Here is a 20,257-nt window from a genome sequence, read left to right on the forward strand (position 1 = left end):
CATCTTACTCTTAATTGTGGTTTTGATTTGCATTTTCCCCATGACTAATGGTGTTGAGCATCTTTTCATGTGCTTGTTGGTTATTTGTATAGCGTCTTTGAAGAAATGTCTAAATCCTTAGACTTTTTTTCTAAATTGGGTTGTTTGTTGTCGAGTTATAGGAGCTCTTTATATATTCTGGATACTAGGTCCTAATCAGATACAGGTTTCCCCTGCTATCCAAAGTAGAGGGTTCCTGTGAAACCTAACAGATGCACAAAATGAGTCAAGGTAGAGCACAGACACTCAGAGACACAGTTCAGAGCTCTGGCGGCTTGATGCTGAGATGGAGTATGGTTCCTGGGGAGGAACTTGGCGATGTCACTCACTGCTCGGGCTGCTGCTGCCTCTCCAATGGCTCGCTGCAAAACACATGGTAAACGCTATTTTTGCTTTTTGCCTTTCTCCATAAAAGTGAAAATCCTCTTCAGATTTCTTTCCATTATCAAAAATGGGTACTGTAGGTCTTTCATAAAAGTGAAGTGGCATAAAGGGAACTTTTGCAAAGGGGGGCGTGGGGGGATACCTGTATATGATTTGCAGATATTTTCTTCCATTCAGTGGGTTTGTCTTTTCACTTTCTTGATAGTGTCTTTAATGCACAAAAGTTTTTAATTTTGATGAAGTCAAGTTTATTTTCCCTTTTGTTTCTTATGCTTTTGGTGTCATATGTAAGAATTCATTGCCAGATCTGAGGTTATGAAGACTTACACTTAGACTCCTGTGTTTTCTTCTACTAAGAGTTTTATAGTTTAGCTCTTATGTTTAGGTCCTTGATGCATTTTGAGTTAATTTTTGTATATAATGTGAGGGCCCGGCTTCATTGTTTTGCATGTGGAGATCCAGTTGTCCCAGCACCACCTGTTGAAGAGACTGCTCTTTCCCCATTGAATGGTCTTGGCTCCACTGTTGAAACTGTTGACCTCAGATGTATGCATTTATTTCTCTCAGTTCTATTTCACTGATTTTCGTGTCTACCCTTATGCCAACACCACACTGTTTTGACTACTGTAGCTGTGTAGGAAGTTTTGAAATCCGGAGGTGTGAGTCCACCATCCTTTTTCAAGAATGTTCTGACTATTCTGGATACCTTACAATTCCATGTGAATTTTAAGATCAGCTTTTCCATTTCTGGGGGAAAAAATGGGATTTTGATAGGGATTGCATTGAATCTGTAGATTACTTTGGGTAGTATTGCCATCTTAATGATATTAATTCTCTAATCCTTGAGCATGGAATGTCTTTCCATTTATTTAGGTCTTTGATTTCTTCAGTGTTTTATAGTTTTCAGTATATAAGTCTTGCAGTGTTTAAGTCTTGGTTAAAATTCTTCCTATTTTATTTCTTTTGAATGTTTTTCTAAATGGAATTCTTTTCATAATTTTCTTTTGAAATTGTTCATTGCTACTGTATAGAAATACAACTGATTTTTTTGCATGTTGATCTTGTACCCTGCAAGTTTGCTGAATTCAAAAACTAATACTAATTGATTGTATTGCCTTTTTTTTTTTTTTTTTTTTTTTTGCCGGGACTCTCACGGTTGTGGCCTCTCCCGTTGCGGAGCACAGGCTCTGGACGCGCAGGCTCAGCGGCCATGGCTCATGGGCCCAGCCGCTCCGCGGCATGTGGGATCTTCCCGGACCGGTGCATGAACCCGTGTCCCCTGCATCGGCAGGCGGACTCTCAACCACTGAGCCACCGGGAAAGCCCTGATTGTGTTACTTTTTGATTAGGGGGTTTCCTTATGTCAATTTGTTAAGATTTTCTATATATAAAGATTATGTCATCTGCCAGTAGAGATAGTTTTTTACCTCCTTTCCCATTTGGATGCCTTTTATTCCCCTTTCCTGCCCAGCTGCCCTGGTAGGACTTCGAATGCAGTGTTGACTAGCAGTGGCAAAGCAGGCATCCTTGTCTTGTTCCTGATCTTGGGGGAAGCATCCAGTCTCTCACCATTGAAGCTGATTAACTGTGGGTTATCGTACATGTTACTATGTTGAGGACTTTTCCTTTTATTCCTGGTTTGCTGAGTAGTTTTATCATGAAAGGGTGTTGAATTTTGTCACATACTTTTTCTGTGTTAAGATGGTCGTTACTCCTTTAGTCTGTTAAAACAGTGTATTCCATTGGTTGAGTCCAACATGCTCTGGCCACTTTTCAGCCTCTTCTGCACTGGACCACAGTTATGGTCACAGGTACTCAGTCCATTTTTGTGGAGACTCTGCTACCCTAGACCTCCATCTTGTGGGGCAGTGGTCTCGGGAGGAAAGGTGTCTTTACCCTGTAGACAGTGTCCTCGTATGACCAGCGTTCCCACCTGTTGTCCTGAATAGTCTCCCCTCGGCTCACAGGTATTATTCCTTCTTATAAGAAAGTGGCCCCAGCCTCCAGCCTGTGCTGCCCTGGGGTCCAGGCCCTGCTAGGTGTTGAGGAGGTGAAAGGGTTTTGTGGGAGCCTTCTCCATCTGCCTGTTGGTGTGCTCTGTTGACTTATCCCAGCGTCCTTCGGGAACCACTTGCAGGTTGTGGTAGCAGCAGGCAGAGCGCCCGCCGGACCAGCACCGTCTTCCGCTGGCCCAAGGGGAGGAGCTGCTTGGACTTGGTGGGGCGTGGCCAGGTTAGCAGTGAGGCGGCGCCGCCTCCTCTGGGGCATCATTCTGCCTCTGCATCTGCAACACCCGCCCCGTGTGAGGCTGCTGCTCTGTGGGACTCCTGGTAGGTGGTCCCACGCACTTGAGCCTGTATCCATGGATTCCGTATTTGCAGATTTCTTGCAGATCACTGAAATTTACTTATAACTCCCAGATCAGTACTCATTGTATTGATTTCACAGCCCTTTGCGGGCTTGTGCAGAGCAGCAAAGTATTCGAGTTCAGCATGCTGGTTCCCAGCCGAGCACAACTCGGCAGTGCCCCCTCCTCATTTCAGCTCCCACTGTGAACACGTGTTGTACTGTTTCTTAGGGCCACGGTTTTCATGTTTTGTAATTTTTGTTGGTGGTTTTGCTGTTTGTTTTTTTAATAAAACTCTATGTATATGTATGTATGGCTGCATTGGGTCTTCGTTGCTGCACGTGGGCTTTCTCTAGTTGTGGTGAGCGAGGGCTACTCTTCATTGTGGTGCACAGGCTTCTCATTGCGGTGGCTTCTCTTGTTGCGGAGCCTGGGCTCTAAGTGCGCGGGCTTCAATAGTTGCATCGTGTGGGCTCAGTAGTTGTGGGTTACGGGTTCTAAAGCACAGGCTCAGTAGTTGTGGCGCAGGGGCTTAGTTGCTCCGCAGCATGTGGGATCTTCCTAGACCAGGGCTCGAACCCGTGTCCCCTGCATTGGCAGGTGGATTCTTAACCACTGCGCCGCCAGGGAAGTCCCGGTTTTGCTGTTTAAAGTGGACTCCAAGCATGGTTCTGAAAAGGCCTGGAGTGTTCTAGGCACAGAAGGCTGTGATGTGCCTTATGGAGAAAGTACAGGCATGAGTTCAGTGTTAATGGATCAACAGTATAGATTAAGTCGTCTTTAATCAAAAGCCACATAAAACAAGGTATGTGTTGATCAGTTGACAAGCCCTACCCCGTGTTTCCCCGGGGCAGCAGCTCAGCACCTGCCAGCTTGGTATCCCACCTGGTATGGCTCAGCTTTGGGCACTGATTCACTCACAGCCGTGTCAGGCATCTCTTAGGAGCAGTGGTGCTGGGCTATAGCAGGAAATGTGTCCGTGCGTTATGCTTGGAGGGGAGTTGAGTCTCGCCTGAGTGGAGAGTGCATCCCAGGACACAGCCAGGAAACTGGGTAGGACAGCACGTTGGCAGGGAGACCTGCAGGGCCAGGGGCTGCTGGTGTGGGAAGCAGGCAAGCTGGGGAACCAACGAGTGTCCAAGCCTAAGATGGGTATTTCAGGGGCATTCACAGCCACAAGGAGGCTGGGGGCTTCAGGGGATCAGCCAGGAGGCCGTGCCACCATCCAGGTTGGAGCTGCTGGCCTCTGCCTGTGTACGCAGACAGTGCTAATTAGATGGGTGGGGGGGGGGGGGCAAGAGGGGTCATGATGGTGCCTGGCGTCCCCTTGGAATGTGACCCTGGAGTTGAGTCACCCTCCTGCTGAGGCACCATGTGACTGAGGGCAGAGTACCCCCAACAGGAACATGGTGCTCTCCCTGCTCTGTGGGCACCTGCGTGGCCTCTCGAGAGCGCCCCGGTGCAGCACATTGTCATAGCACATTGTCACAGCTGCCCTCTCACCCTTGGGAAAGGAAGCCCGTCTCCCCAGGAACGTGCGTTGAGCTCCAGTTACTGCCACCACGGGCATAAGGAGGGCACGGAAAGGAAAGCCTGGCATTTTGATGCCCGGTGTTCATGGGCAGTGGAGAGGTAGGGTGAGTCCAGCTGTGAGGTGGGCTCTTGGCCCTGGCTTCAGTCACAGTTGCACATGTGTGGTTCACTAGCATGGTTATGGCTGTGTTATTTCTTCAACGACTCCTCATCATTTTGGTCAGATACGGAGTCTTGGGCCGACACCGTGCTTAGGTGGCGTCCCACCTGCTCACTGTAGCCTGAGTGCCCCTTTGCACTCTTCCTGCTGAGATTTCTCCTCTGCCCACTCCTCAGTCTCCCTCACTGTCCTGGTCCTTTCCTTTTCTTTCTGTCACCTTTCTTAAGGGTCTGCAGTTCATGGTTAGCGGAAGACCCTGCTCAGCCTGGCCTAGGAACCACGCCATGCCTGCTTGGGAATCTGGGACCCAGGCTCCACCCACATCCCTGCCTCCCAGACAGCAGGCCCTACTCTCTGCTGCCCCGCCCCAGCACACCAGCCCCTTCTTCCAGTCACATCATTTTTCAGGCTTTGACCGTTTGCACTGATCTACCGTTAACTCCATTCTGCTCTGATTCTACAACCACTAAATCCTCCTGAAATAGCATTTATTCAAGCCAGAATGGGGCAGCTCCTAGACTAGCCAAGGCTCTGGGTCTCTGCCATGGACTGCAGCAGTGAAGTGTGTGTCCTGCTGGAAGAACCCAGGCTCCGTGGCAGTGCTGCCCCAGCACCACACATGCCCTTATTCATGAAAGTGACACAGCAGTCGTTCTTGAGAGATGACACTGGAGGTGGTCAGAGGCCCCATGTTAACCAGGGTCCAGCTGCTGATCCCTTTGTTCCCTAAAGGCATGCACGTGAAATTTCCTTACACAAACTCCTACTGGGACTTTCGATTGGAATGGTGTTGAATCTGGAGATCAAAGTGGAGACACTGGCATCCTGGCAGTGTCAGGGCTGCCCTTTCTTTGACCTCAGTCTGTGTCCCGTGGCTTCCTGTCTCTCATTTTGTAGACCCTCCCTCATCTCACTTAGCTTCAAGTTCCATTTCTTGAGAGGAAATTCTGTAATCCCCGTCCCAGCTAAAGCGGTATGTTAAACACCTAAAGTTATAAAGCTTGGCGTAAACTCCTTACACTTACAGCTCTTATGCAGCATGCAGAGCAAACTGTCATGAGTTGCAGCAGCCGTAATGTCTACTTACTAACATCAGTGTGGCGGGACAGCACGCGTGTCACTGCTGGGACTCAGGCGTGCTCAGGAGACAGGGTCGCTGTTCCCAGCTCTTTGTGCCCTTATCTTTCTCCATCTGGCCACCTGCTGCCATGGTCCTAAACCTCCCTCGGGGCATGAGGGCATGGGGTGGGAGGACAGGGGTCTTCCTGGACAGGATGCTGCTTCTCCAGGTCACTGTGCATCCTCCAGCACACATCCCACCCCCCACTCACCCCCAAGCCCCTCTGAGTGGAATAGCTCCAGGCTCCTCCCAGCCCAGGCCTGCTTTCCCCCTTGGAGGAAGCAGCACTTCCAGGTGTGGGACGACCAGTTTGCCTGGTTGTGCAGAGCACAAGGCAGGTGAGATCAGAGGTGGTGGAGACCCTTGTGCCCAGTGAGAGCCCCATGAGGAGGAAGGGCCCCTCTGTGATGAAGACTGGAGAGAAGAAGGGCTTGGGTGGAGGGGTGTGGGGAAGCCGGCCCAGGGCGCGCAGAGCTCCCTCCCTACAGGCTGGGCTCAGGAGAAGGTGTGTGGCTCCGATGCAGGCTTGGCTTGCTGCACCCCGATCCCCTTCTGGGTTTGGGGACTCTGCATCGGGGAGAAGCCGGCAGCAGCCCATGGGCCAAAACAGCAAAGCTATCTGCTCTGTGCCCCACCTCTGCCTCAGTCCCTTTACCCCTCCTCTCGCTTCAGCAAGACAGCACACGATTGGAAGCAATAAACAGATGCCGGCTGTTCATAAACAGACTCACTGTTCACGTGGTTAATGTGTGGTGGGGACGAGGGTCCATCCAGAAGCATGGGCGCTGACTCACTGTCTCTCCACAGCAGCGGCGAGTCCCTTGCACATGCTGGCGACACACGCCTCGGCGTCGGCCTCCCTGCCCACCAAGCGCCAGAACGGCGACCCGGTGGAGCAGCCAGAGCTAAAGCGGGTCAAGACAGAAGATGGCGAGGGCCTCGTCATCGCCCTGAGCATGGATGCGCCGCCGGCAGCCGTGCGGGAGAAGGGCGTCCAGAACTAGCGGCCAGGAGAGTGTTTCTCACTTTAACGTCAACTCTGTGGTGCCAAAAGGAGACACTGCCTCTCACCGACGCTCAGAGCGCGTTCCCTCGGTGGGTAGAGGGCCCTGCGGTTGGACTTCACCTCAGCACTGGAAACACAAACCCAGGTGGCCTTAAAACTCCTTAATTTAAAGACTGAAGTCACCCCTGAACAAAACCACACGCAGCAAAGCTGGGCTCCGGCAGTGTCTCCCCGCCCAGCGCTCAGCTTAGTTCCGAGTAGATACTCTCAGTCCTTCCGAGGGAGGACGCACCCGGTGCGAGCAGGCCTGCTGGGCCGGAGCCACCCCGCCACCAGTAGACAAGACAGTATTTTGTTGTTCACATGTGGAATTAGAATATTTTGAGGTGTACTTTCTTTCTTTACAAAATAATGGGGTCTTGGACATTTCAGATCACTCCATTTCTACTCTGGTAATTTTGGAATCACACAGGACCTTTTGTGTGGATTTCATTTGGGGAGAAGAAACAAAGTAGTTTTGTTTGTTTTTGTTGTTTGTTTTCAGCCTATGGAATGATTTACTTTTGTCTGTCCTGTTTAAGTTAAGTGGAGCTACTTGACATCTACAAATTTTCCACGTTAGAGCAGTTACCTGAATTAATCCACCTCCATTTCCGTGTGTAAGACGGACAGACACACAGACGGACACCCGCGGGCCACTTGTAACCCTGACGGAAAGAGCTGCCAGGCTCGCGGAGCTGCACTTACCCATTTCTCTTTCTTGCTACTTTTTGTTGTTTGTTTCTTTGTGTTGACTTTGTCCCTGGCATAATTTTCCACTCTAAGTAAAACAAGTCTCCTATGTATTGTGTATGTTTAAAACAAAAGAACTATTACTTCTTCATTTGGAAAAAAAGATTCAATCTTTTATCACACACCCTTTTCAAACAAACATCACAGATCTCTCCGTGGCACGTTCGCTATTTTAGGTGCCGTCACCAGCTCTCGGCATCGTCCGACCAGCCGGCCACCCGATGATGGTGCGGTTTGCCCCCCTCATGGCAGGAGCAGCTGCTGGGGTGGAGCAGAAGCTGCCTGTTGATACAAGGGTCTTGGAAGCAGGCACCCTCCGTCCCGGTAAGCATTGGAAACACCTAGGTTGCTTTCTGATTTGTAATAGGAAATTCCCCTCAACCTTTTATAACTGAATTCAGTACTAAGGCTGACTTCTCTCCTACAAAAAATAAAAGCGAAAGGAAAGGAAACAAAGGTGAGAGAATGAGAAGTAGGAGGCCCGCACGGCCTCAGCCCATGTTCCTCCAGAAGAAAGCCACTCACCTTTCCAGAGGGTTCTGGGGGTCAGAGCTGAGCAGCATGCAAACAGAAAGAGGGCTTTGGCCTTATTGTGAATTTTTAAATGTCATCGTCATTATTTATTTAAATGTAGTTATTTTGGTATTTAATTTTTTTTTTAAAGAGAGGAAAAAACCCCTGTATTTTCCTGGTGGAATGAAACAGCTCAGAATGGTATATTTAGGCAATTTTAAAACAGTTATTATTTACCTAAAGACCAAATATGATAAACCTGTTCTAAGTATTGTGTGTCAATCCATGGTATGGAGCTGTCACAATGTTGTTGCAGATAATGCATATTAAAAATTATGAAATTACTGCACACTAGCTGGATTTATAACTCAGCCATTTAAAAAATAAAAACGAAACCATCATGTGAATGAGACCACGTGTGTGACAGTAGCAAAATCTAACTTGCAGACTGCAGCACGGATGGATCAGAGCACCTCAGGGCAGCAAGCTGCATCTCCCAGCACTTTACAGATACCTTGGAATGTATATTTTTTTTCTTTTTACTCAGAAGGTTTGCAATTTGCAAAATAATTCGGATCTGCCGTGTCCTACATGTGGGATCGGGTCACTCCACTGAGTGCTCCAGACCTTAGTCATGGCCACCGCAGCCCCCTAACCTTGAGCTCTGGGGAGGTGAGTGGACAAGACCACCCTGATGGGGAGATGGCCTGGGCAACACTAAGCAAATGCCCTGTGCGTCCTCCAGGAGACGCATCTCCACAGCCGTCCAGAAAGACTCGGGTAGATTTTCCCTGCATAAGCCCAGTCCATCAGTTGATTATTTCTGAGCCTAAAATGTAGACTTTATGGGCCTGGAGGGATTTCTGCTTGGTTTATAGGTAAGAAAAGTACCCTGTTCTCATTTAAAGAAGGGAGAAGGTTAGTTTTGGCTGCTGGGAGCTAGAGCATGCCTTTTTCAAAGGTGGGGCATTCTCTTTCCTTTTTCCTTCTGTCTTATTCATTTGGCTCATTCATTGGCACACAGGAATTTAAGAATATCAAGGAGAGGGCAGGAAAAGGAAAACATAGATTAACAAACTACCGTGTCCTGGGCACTTAAAAATTTTTTTAAATTTAGCTTTGAATCCCCAGGAGCCCTTCAACACCCAGGAGTCACTGAGCTTGTGTCCTTGTGGCCCCACTTGATGCCTGGTGCTACATCAACAGTCACATTGCAATTCACTCCCGCCCAGCTGTCCACTGGTGGTTCCTAAGTGTCTCATTTCAAAAAGTCTCTGCTTTGACTTCTGCCAAACTTCTGAGCTCCCTCAGGGACTAGAAATTTCATTTCAGCAGCTTTGCCCTGAACCAGACAAAAATACAAAAGGGAAACTCACACGTGATCCAAGTGATGTGGCGCATCCCAAGGTGTCTATGCATGGTTTTTGGATTAATCTTCCTCTCACGTCAGTTGAGTCTCCACCCGGACAGCTGAGCTCCTTAAATGCATCACACCTCTCATCGTCCTCTCCTAGAACAACAGAGTAGAGGGGGCCATGGTCAGAAGGGGGTGGGGCGTGTCAGGACTTGGGATTTCTGTGCTATGTTACACAAAGAGACAAGTGACAATCTTCAAGTCCTAACCTCCACTATTCTAGAAGGTATAGTGGTGATTTGTGTGCAAAGATTTGAAATTTTAAAAGTACCAAGTTCCTGAAATTCAATAAAATATTTTTATTAATTTTAATTGAATACAGAGTATCATTGTCATTTTGATAAGCTTAAGCAGGCATGCTTTTTTGCTTTTTTTAAATGCTCTCTGAGCACACCAAAGGCCTAGAGCACTGGAGCGGGTATTCGAAGGAGCTGCTGTGAGGACAGCAGTTCAGGCTTCTTGACTCCACCAGAAGAAAGGGGGCATTGAGTGTTTGCGTGTGAAAAGGGCATTGGGTCACAGGCAGCGATAACAGTCTTGCTGGCTTTCAATCCATCATGTTAGAGTTTTCAAACTTACTTTGAGGTTCTGGTTGTAGCTGCCATTTCTTCTGCAGACTTGCGCCTCAGCTTGAGAAAGATCATTGCAAACAGCCTGAGATACATCCTCCCATGAGATGAAAATCTTGTCTAAATAGGCACATGGTATTCCGGTCCCCACACTGTTAACACTTGGATTGTCCAGCTCCTAGAAGGTATGGATTGCTGATGTCCTGAGGGGTAGGAAGAGGAAGGGAGAATACTGAAATGACACGAAGTCCCCTTTGGGAGCTAAATGAAGCTCAAGCACAGAGTGTTCACATGGAGTTTTGTTCTTGACATTGATGCCCTAGTGTAAAAACAGTTCTATTAGCGTAAAAGAGCTGCTCTTCGTGTACTGAGACTCTCTCTCCTAACAAAAGGGCGCATTCCTAAATGTTTTTTTCAGATCTGCTGTCCATGTTGTTTTTTTTTAACAAATGTATTTATTTTATTTATTTTTTGGCTGCATTGGGCCTTCATTGCTGTACACAGGCTTTCTCTAGTTGCAGCGAGCGGGGGCTACTCTTCGTTGTGGTGCGCGGGCTTTTCATTGCAGTGGCTTCTCTTGTCACAGAGCACAGGCTCTTAGGTGCAGTCCATTTTGTAGATGCTTTAAAGTGCATTAGGTCTTACCTCCCCCTTCTCACTCAGGAAAAGCTCCTCTGGTAATTCATTAGGGTCGCCTTGTTGAAGTTAAACTGAGTCAAATAGAGCTATCCTACAGGATAACCTACCTTTACCCAAGAAAAAGATGTTGAAGGCAGGAGGCCTTCAGGTATAGGAAACAATTCAGTAACTCTGATAAGAGGTCTTTCATGTAGCAAAAGCCATGTTAGTTATTGCGGAGAGGCCCACATTTAGTCTCTAAGGAAGATATAGGGGGGAATTCCCTGGTGGTCCAGTGGTTGGGACTCTGAGCTTCCACTGCAGGGGGTACAGGTTTGATCCCTGATCAGGGAACTAAGATCCCGCATGCCATGCGGCACGGCCCAAAAAAAAAGGGAAGGCATTGGGGCATGTCATGAAGCTATGTGCAGTTGCCATATGGTAAGTTCAGTCCTAAATATGGGAGGTGAAAGAACCCATAGTATGTAGTGATTTAAACTGTAGCCTGTTGGCCAGCACTCACCGTAGGTCTCTGTGGAATACTGCCTCTTGTTGTTACCCCTCCATGTTTACATCCATAGCAATACAAAATCAGATTTTAACATGGGTCTCTCAGGTGATCTCTGATGAGATGACTAAACCTGTGGGCACAAAATTTTCTGATTTTAGAAATGTCTTTCTGAGGTCTCTGCCCTGTGTCTCACCCATTGGCTGAATAAATAAAGCAACTGTCACAGTCCTCTGAAAAAGAAATAGTAGCAAGGGGGTTAAAACTGGAAGAACAACCAACGTGGTCATTATTTTCCTGAATTTTTCTCCCCTCTTGTATCTCCTGATGTAGACTCCAGGACAGCCTGAATATCAGAACTGCATGTTAGGAATGAACATCAGAATACCCAAGAGAAGCCTTCCCCTCACAAGGGAAGGGGGCCCCTGTGGGACACGTGGAGGGGAATCACAAAACTGTATACCTGTAAGCAGGAGCCCTGGAGACACTGAGGACTCAGAGAAGAGGAATTGGGAAAGGGGACACTTCTAGTCCAAAGAAGTTGGGGGCAGGAGGGAGAAATACTTTTCTTTGGCCCCAAGGAGTATGCAACATCACAGGGAGGCTAAAGCCTGAGACTTAGCCAAGGGCCAGGAAAGCGGGTACCTAGGAGACAGGAAGTTAGAGAAAGATTCTCTAGGGCTGTGTATGGCATCCTGGGCTCACCCTCAGCTGCACATGCCTGGAACTGACTGAGGAAGCAAAGCAAAGTCTTTATTAATTGAACTCCCGTGAAGAATGGCCCCAAATAGCACTGCAGAGCTTGGGAAACAACTGACCCCCAACAACTGACCCCAAACCACAACCCACAGAGGGCAGGTCGGCACATTTATTCTGAACCTTGCCAGGTTATTTGCCTGCTTAAAAAAAAAAAAAAAAAAAAAAAGATTCTACATTCTCTACAGGATTTAAACAGGACTCAGAGCTTCATAAAATGAACAATGTCCAGAATACAGTTCAAAATTACAGTGTACAAAGAGCCAGGAAAATCTCTTAAGGGGAAAGAAAAGAGATGTCAACTTAAGCATGTTGGAATAATCAGAAAAGGACATTAGCTTTCTATGGCTTTAATTACTGTAACCAGACTCCATGAAGTAAGGACAAATGCTCTTAAACCGAAAGCTATAGAACTTAACAAATGAAAAATTCGGTGGATCAACAGAAAAATGCTCGGAAACAAACGAACCTTAGCCTCAGGGACCTGTGGGACAATATAAAAAGATCAAATATACCCTGGGTTAATGAATTCACAGCAAGAGGAGAAAGACATCGGTGTTTTAAAAATAATAATAACAATGCCTAAAAATGTCCCAGATATAATTGTAAAGATTCACAAAGCTCCAAACAGGATAAACTCAAAGAAAAACCATGTCAAGACACACCACTGGCTACTGACACTGAAAACATTTTATCTTGAAAGCACCCAAAGAAAAGTTACTACATCCAGAGTAACAATCTGAATACAAATTTATCATCAGAAACCATGGAGGCCCTATGACTAGAAAAATTTTAAAGGGCTTAAGGTAACTCAATCTGGAATACTATATCCATAGAAAATATCAGGAGTGCAGATTAAAAGATATTCTTAGATGAAGGAAAACTAAGAATTCTTAACCAGTAGAGCTGCTCAAAAAGAAACGCTACAGGACATTCTTCAGGCAAAAAGTAAACAACAGAAACTTTGGAACTTCAGGAATGAAGGAAGAGATCAACAGAAATGGTAAATATCTGGGCAACTATAATAACTAGTTTTTCCTCTTAATTTCTTTAAAATATTCTAACTTTCCAATGTAAAAGTTTTAACATTGTCTATCAGGGTTTTCAGTGTATGTAAACTTAACACATATTGACAAAAGTATAATACAAAGGAGGAAGGCAAAGGTTTGTAGGTCTCTACATTTCTACACCGAAGTGGTAAAACATTCTTAAGTAGACTGAAAAGCTAGCTTTGTCTGTTGTAGTCACTAGTGCAATCCCAATACCAAACAAAGGTAAAGGAAAAATCCAAAAGGTAAATTAAAATGGAATGCTAAAATTTATTTTGAAATAACACGAAGGCAGAGAACAGGAACCCAAAGGGGAGGGGACAAGCAAAACACAATAATATGGTAGGATCTTATCAATAATTACATTAAATATAAATAGTCTAAATAGACCAATTAAGAGTGTGTCAGCTGGATCAAAAAATAAAACCCAACTTACTTTAAATAATATGGATAGGTTAAAAGTAAAAGGATAGAAAAAGTATATCCTGCGAACACTTGAAAGTTGGAGTGACTATATTAATGTCAAAGTAGACCTCAGAATAAGGAAAACTATCAGGCATAAAGATGTTACATAATGATACAGGGTCAATGCACCAAGACACACAACAGCCCTAGGGTTCCAAGCACCCAACAACAGTGCCTCAAAATAAATGAAGCAGGGACTTTGGTTTCAGGTTCCACGTGTAAGGAGCTGGGAAGCTGCCACTTCCTCCTAACACATAAATAGTGCAACAGCCCAAAAATCAACAACTCGTCTTGGAGCTAAGAGAGGTGAGGGTGCAGGGCAAACCACTACCCCCAAAATAGGAGAGACAGATGGGCGAACACAGGAGTGGAGACTACCACGGGGACCGGTGCTGGGCTACAAAAACCTCCCCTGTGAGCAGTCAACTGCTGGACAACTCTGAGAGTTAATGCCCCAGGGGAACCCAGTCTTAGGGGTTTCCCACACTTTTGTACATTTTACTTCCAGAAACTCAACCAGGTTCTCACAGAAAATATTGGAAAAAACCAGGGGAGGGGAAAGGAACCATGTTTGAAATAGACCAGAGCACTTTTTTTTTTAGGTTCTTCTTTGATGTGGACCATTTTTAAAGTCTATTGAATTTGTTACAATATTGCTTCTGCTTTGTTTTTTGGTTTTTTGGCCACAAGGCATGTGGGATCCTAGCACTCTGACCAGGTATCAAACCTACACCCCCTGCACTGAAAGGTGAAATCTTAACCACTGGACCGCCAGGGAAGTCCCTAGAGGACTGCGTTCTTAACGAAGCCTACCTTCAGGAAAAAAGAGTTAACCAGAGCCTACCTGACCTAGAAGGGAAATTCCCAACCAGCCCACTCTAGCCACCCTGTCCCATCTAAGAGGGAAGAAAACCTGAGAAACTCTTATGTAGTTCATAGCCCAGAGGCACAGGCTCCCTGAGACCTGCCCATAGGACTGTACACCGCTGCCCTGCCCCACCCCCATCCCGCACCTTACCACGTCACTGAAGACCTGTGTACAGCAGCTCCTTTTATCCAGTACACCATATCCAGTTGTCAAGAAAAAATTACAAGTATTAACTAAAAGGAAAACAATTTGTAGAGACAGAGCAAGCATCGGAACCAGACGTGGCAGGGGTGTTGGTGTTATCAGACGGGATCTAAAACAACTAGGACTAATATGTTAAGGACTCTAATGGATAAAGTAGACAGCATGCAAGAACAAATAGGCGATGTAAGCATAGAGACGGAAATCCTTAAAGAACTATAAAGAACATTGTAACAGAAGTGTCTGTGATGGGCTTGCTAGTCGACCGGACACAACTGAGGAGAGAATCTCTGCACTTCAGGATGCATCAATAGAAACTTTCACAAGTAAAAAGCTAAGAGAAGAAAGACTGGGAAAAATAAAAATAAAAAGCAGAACATCCAAGGACTGTGGGGGCAGCTACATAAGGTATAACCTATGTGTTACAGGAGTACTAGAGAAAATGGAAGTACCAGAAAGAAAGGAGCAGAAGAAATGTTTGAAACAAGAATGAATGAGAATTGCCCCCCAGATCCAGGAAGCTCAGAGAATACCAATCAGGATAAATGCAAAAAACAACTACCTAGGCATAACATTTTCAAAAAACAAGGACAATACAAAACAATAACAGATGTGGTAGATATTAATCCAACTATATCAGTAATCACTTTGAACATCAATGGTCTAAATATACCAATAAAACACATAGATTGTCAGAGTGGATCAAAAAGCAAGACTCAACTATATGTTGTCTACAAGAAACTTTAAATATAAAGACACTTAATATAGATTAAAAGTAAATTAATGGAAAAAAAGACATCATGCTAACACTAATCAAAAGAAAGTAGGAGGGGGCTTCCCTGGTGGTGCAGTGGTTGAGAGTCCGCCTGCCAATGCAGGAGACATGGGTTTGTGCCCCGGTCCGGGAAGATCCCACATGCCGCGGAGCGGCTAGGCCCGTGAGCCGTGGCCGCTGAGCCTGCGCGCCCAGAGCCTGTGCTCCGCAACGGGAGAGGCCACAACAGTGAGAGGCCCGTGTACCGCAAAAAACAAAAACAAAAAAAACAAAAACAAAAGAAAGTAGGAGGGGCTTCCCTGGTGGCACAGTGGTTGAGAATCTGCCTGCCAATGCAGGGGACACGGGTTTGAGCCCTGGTCCAGTAAGATCCCACGTGCTGTGGAGCAACTAAGCCCGTGCGCCACAACTACTGAGCCTGCGCTCTAGAGCCCGCGAGCCACAACTACTGAGCCTGCGTGCCACAACTACTGAAGACTGCACACCTGGAGCCCGTGCTCCACGAGAAGCCACCACAATGAGAAGCCCGCACACCACAATGAAGACCCCAACACAGCCAAAAATAAAAACAAATAAATTGATAAGAAAAAAAAAGCAGGAGTAGTTTTTGTTGTTGTTGTTTTGACGGTGCCGTGCGGCTTGAGGGGTCTTTGTTCCCTGACCAGGACTGAACCCACGCCTCAGCAGTGAAAACACAAGAGTCCTAACCACTGGGCCGCCAGGGAATTCCCAGGAGTAGTTACTTTATTTTCAGAGAGCAGACTTCAAACCAAGGAAAGTTATCACTGATAAAGATGGGCATTTCATCATGATAAAAGGAACAATTCTGCAAGACAACGTAACAAAATAAATGAAGCAAAAGCTGAAAGAACTAAAATAAATAAATCCACATTACATTTTGATACTTCAACATTCCTCTCTAGGTAATTGATAAGTAGACAGAAAGTCAGCAAGGCTATATAAAAGCTCTGAGCAACACCAGTCAATGTAATTGTCATTGATAGAGCATTCTACTCAACAGAATACACATTCTTCTCAAATGCACATGGAACATTCACCAATATAGACCAAACCTTGGGTCATAAAACAAAACTTACAAGCTTTAAAGAATTAAAATCATACATAGTATGCTCTTTGACAATTAGGGAATTAAACTAGAAATCAATAATAAAGATATTTTTTAAATCCTCAAATGTTTTGAAATTAGACATCATATTTTGAAATAATCCATGATTCAAACAGGAAGTCTTAAAGGGAATTAGAAAATAATTGTAACAGAATGAACATGAAAATATATCAAATTTGTGAAATGCAGCTAAAAGTGTTTATAGGGAATTTTATAGCACAAAGAAAACCTAAAATTCAGTCATCTACAATTCTACCTTAAACTAGAAAAGAATGAATATAACCCATAGCAAATAATCAGCAAAAATTGAAAAAATAAATAAGGAGAAAAAAAGATCAATGAAATCAAAGCTGATTCTTTGAAAAAAAAAAAAAAATCAACAAATTAACTTCGACTGGAATGACGGAGGAAAGAGAGGATACAAATGACCACCATCAGGAATGAGAGATGGGCTCTCTGTGATAAGCTCCGTTGCTCTACCTACCACCTATTCACCCTATTATGGAGGCAGTATTCCCACCCTGTGTACATGGGGGTGGCTGGACGTGACACTATGACACTGGCCAGATGAGATGAACTGTAGTTTATCAGTCACACATACGCACACCCGAGGACACTGCAAGCCAAGTAGGATCACATGGGCGTCACTTGGGAACACAGTGAATAACCTAGGGCTACAGGAGGCAGGCTTTGTAGTATCAAGAGTTGGGGACTGAGAGACAAATACCGTATGCTAACACATATATATGGAATTTAAGAAAAAAAATTGTCATGAAGAGCCTAGGGGTAAGACAGGAATAAAGACCCAGACCTACTAGAGAATGGACTTGAGGATATGGGGAGGGGGAAGGGTAAGCTGTGACAAAGCGAGAGAGAGCATGGACATATATACACTACCAAACGTAAGGTAGATAGCTAGTGGGAAGCAGCCGCATAGCACAGGGAGATCAGCTCCGGTGCTTTGTGACCGCCTGGAGGGGTGGGCTAGGGAGGGTGGGAGGGAGGGAGAAGCAAGAGGGAAGAGACATGGGAACATATGTATATATATAACTGATTCATTTTGTTGTAAAGCAGAAACTAACACACCATTGTAAAGCAATTATACTCCAATAAAGATGTTTAAAAAAAAAAACAGTGGGGGACCCCGTTCCGGGAGGATGTGATTGTTTGAATAACCCCATGAGCTGGAAGGGAACTGAAAATGCTTACTCAGGGATAAGCAGGAACTGCACCTGTTCTGTTTGATAAGGAGAGTTGTTTGGCTGGGGGGCTTTATCCATGGAAGTAGAGTGGGTAGCAGAACTTGTAGTTAGGCCATTCCAGGCCTTCCCAGCTGAACCAAATGTTAAGGCAGCACGTAATACTGAACCTTAATTGCAGGCTTCATTACCACATCCACATCTGTAAAAAGGATAATAAAGGAATCCTATGAAAAATTGTGCTCATAAATCTGACATCTTAGATGGAACAGACTAATTCCTCGAAATACACAAACTACCAAATTTACTAAAGAAATAGGTAGACAGAATAGACTTGTCAACAAATTGAATTTGTAACTCAAAACCTTCCAACATAGATAAGCTCCAGGAATTGTCCCCCCATCAAATCAGCTACTGAGCTTGTAAGAACTGTCTGAATTAACTATTTTGGAACTATGGAGTCTACGCAAACACTTGCAACATCCAGGGGAGTGCTCCATATAGAAAGGCTGGTAAATTGCAGTGAATTTTGGCATTTCACGTAGCAACTACCATCCCCCATCATCCAGCCTTGTGGCAGACAGCCATGGGGACAGCACCCCACGTTCCTGGTACAGCTTGCTGAAGTCAGGGTGGACAATAGGGACTTTCTCCTCCAAAATTCTGAGTTGTGTATTTTAATCTGCCTGGCGGTTTGCTGAGGGGCTGGTTCAGATCTGGCCATTATTTCAACACCCACAACCTGAAGTAGCTTCCCTGGCAGCATGGGTCAGGTGATTTAAAAGGGCAGAATAGCTTCTTTTTTTTTAATCTTATTGGATCCAGGAACATAAGGAAATCTGTGACAAAACATTAGCTGAACACAAGCTAAAGTAACAGACTTCAGTGATCACGAATGACAAGAAATGTAGTCTTGGGACTTCCCTGGTGGTGCAGTGGTTAAAAATCCACCTGCCAATGCAGGGGACACGCGTTTGAGCCCTGGTCCGGGAAGATCCCACATGTCACGGAGCAGCTAAGGCCACGGGCCACAACTACTGAGCCTGCACTCTAGAGTCCTCGCATCACAACTACTGAAGCCCGTGCACCTAGAGCCCGTGCTCCACAGCAAGAGAAGCCACCGCATGAGAAGCCCACGCACTGCAACGAAGAGTAGCCCCTGCTCGCCACAACTAGAGAAAGCCCGTGCAGCAACGATGACCCAATGCAGCCAAAAATAAATAAAAACTAATTTAAAAAAATCAATGTGATTCACCACATTAACAAAGAGACCATCAGACAAAACGACACAATCATTCCCAGTGGCATGAAGCTGCGAGCATGCGCCTCCTTAAACTTGGTGCTCTCAGCACCTCGTCTGCCTCACTCTTGTCTTGACTGTTCAGGTGGGTCCAGAGTGCTTAAAGAAAAAAACCTGCATTTTTCAGAGAAACATAACAGAATCCATAACAACACACATACCATTTGCCATGTCCAAGGTACAACCCCAAAGTACTAGACACACAGGTTAATGTGACTCATACACAGAATAAAAGAAAATCAATGGAGACTTGCTCTGAGAAAATCCAAATGTGAGAATTACCAAAGATTTTAACTTATGTCCTACAAATATGCACAAGGACGTAAAGAAAGATTGTTCATGTGAATGGGCAAATGAAAAAGCTTAGTTAAGAATTAGAAACTAATTTTAGAACTGACAGATTCATCTAAAGTTTAAAGTACATGGTACAGTCTTGAAAGCAGAGTGGGCAGTAATAGGTCATTTTTAAATTATGCTAATTTTTTTTAATTTTTAAAAATTTTAAAATTTTTTGGCTGCGTTGGGTCTTCGTTGCCACGCGTGGGCTTTCTCTAATTGTGGTAAGCGGGGGCTACTCTTTGTTGCAGTGCATGGGGTTCTCATTGCAGTGGCTTCTCTTGTGGAGCACGGGCTCTAGGTGCGTGGGCTTCAATAGTTGCAGCACGTGGGCTCAGTAATTGCAGTGCGCAGGCTCTAGGGCGCACAGGTTTCAGTAACTGTGGCTCGTGGGCTCAGCAGTTGTGGCGCATGGGCTTAGTTGCTCCACAGTATGTGGGATCTTCCTGGACCAAGGATCGAACCCGTGTCCTCTGCATCAGCAGGTGGATTCTTAACCACTGCACCACCAGGGAAGTCCCAATGCTATCTTTAAAAACAGGAAAAAATACTGTAAAAACTATATGAACAGCCTCAATGATCAGAGTGGGACAATATAAGGTGTTATACATGTGTACCTGAATCCCAATAGGAAAGAGACAGTAGCAGAAGAATTATTCAAGGAAATGGCTGAAATTCACAAATTTGATGAAAGCCATAAATCTAGTTTCAAGAAGCTCAGCAAGCCCCAGGCATGATAAACACAAAGAAAAGCAAATGTAGACATACCATAGTTTCCAAATTGTAATTTCATAAAATAATTTTTATCATATTGAAACAGGACACAGGAAGAACAAAAGGAAGACTCACAGCTTCTTTCCACACGAGTTGAATAGCTTTGTCATTAAAAAAAAACAAATATGAATGACAGTGCACTTACGGTGTCCTCAGTGATGTTACCACGTTACTGTTGGGGAGAAAATATTTATTAAATCCTGATACATTCTGTCCCTCAGCACTTCAGAAACAATCATTTTTGAGTTTTTGGAATTCCAATAAAATTCTATTTTTAGCTATTACTCCATTTAAAGTTCATCTGGGAAAAAAATGCTTAAGGATGCTTACGATCAGCAGAGCCATGTAACCAGAACATAGTTCTTTGTGAAGTAGTACAGTAAGTCCGTGCGTAACAAATGAATC

At 45.2% G+C, this 20,257-nt stretch overlaps 1 protein-coding gene across 2 annotated transcripts in view; it reads left to right on the forward strand.

The window, feature by feature from the left end:
- The window catches only part of FOXK2 (forkhead box K2), a 67,885-nt gene extending 61,162 nt beyond the window's left edge, over positions 1-6,723 (forward strand). For both annotated transcript variants that reach the window (XM_059997643.1, XM_059997642.1), the window contains exon 9: positions 6,391-6,723. In XM_059997643.1, the coding sequence (XP_059853626.1) occupies positions 6,391-6,587 (197 nt within the window). In that variant the 3' untranslated portion in view covers positions 6,588-6,723. The remainder of the gene's footprint in view (positions 1-6,390) is intronic.
- Positions 6,724-20,257: the final 13,534 nt, after the last annotated feature.

Source organism: Delphinus delphis, chromosome 19, assembly GCF_949987515.2.
Source record: "Delphinus delphis chromosome 19, mDelDel1.2, whole genome shotgun sequence".
In the NCBI taxonomy this organism is placed as follows: Eukaryota; Metazoa; Chordata; class Mammalia; order Artiodactyla; family Delphinidae; genus Delphinus; species Delphinus delphis.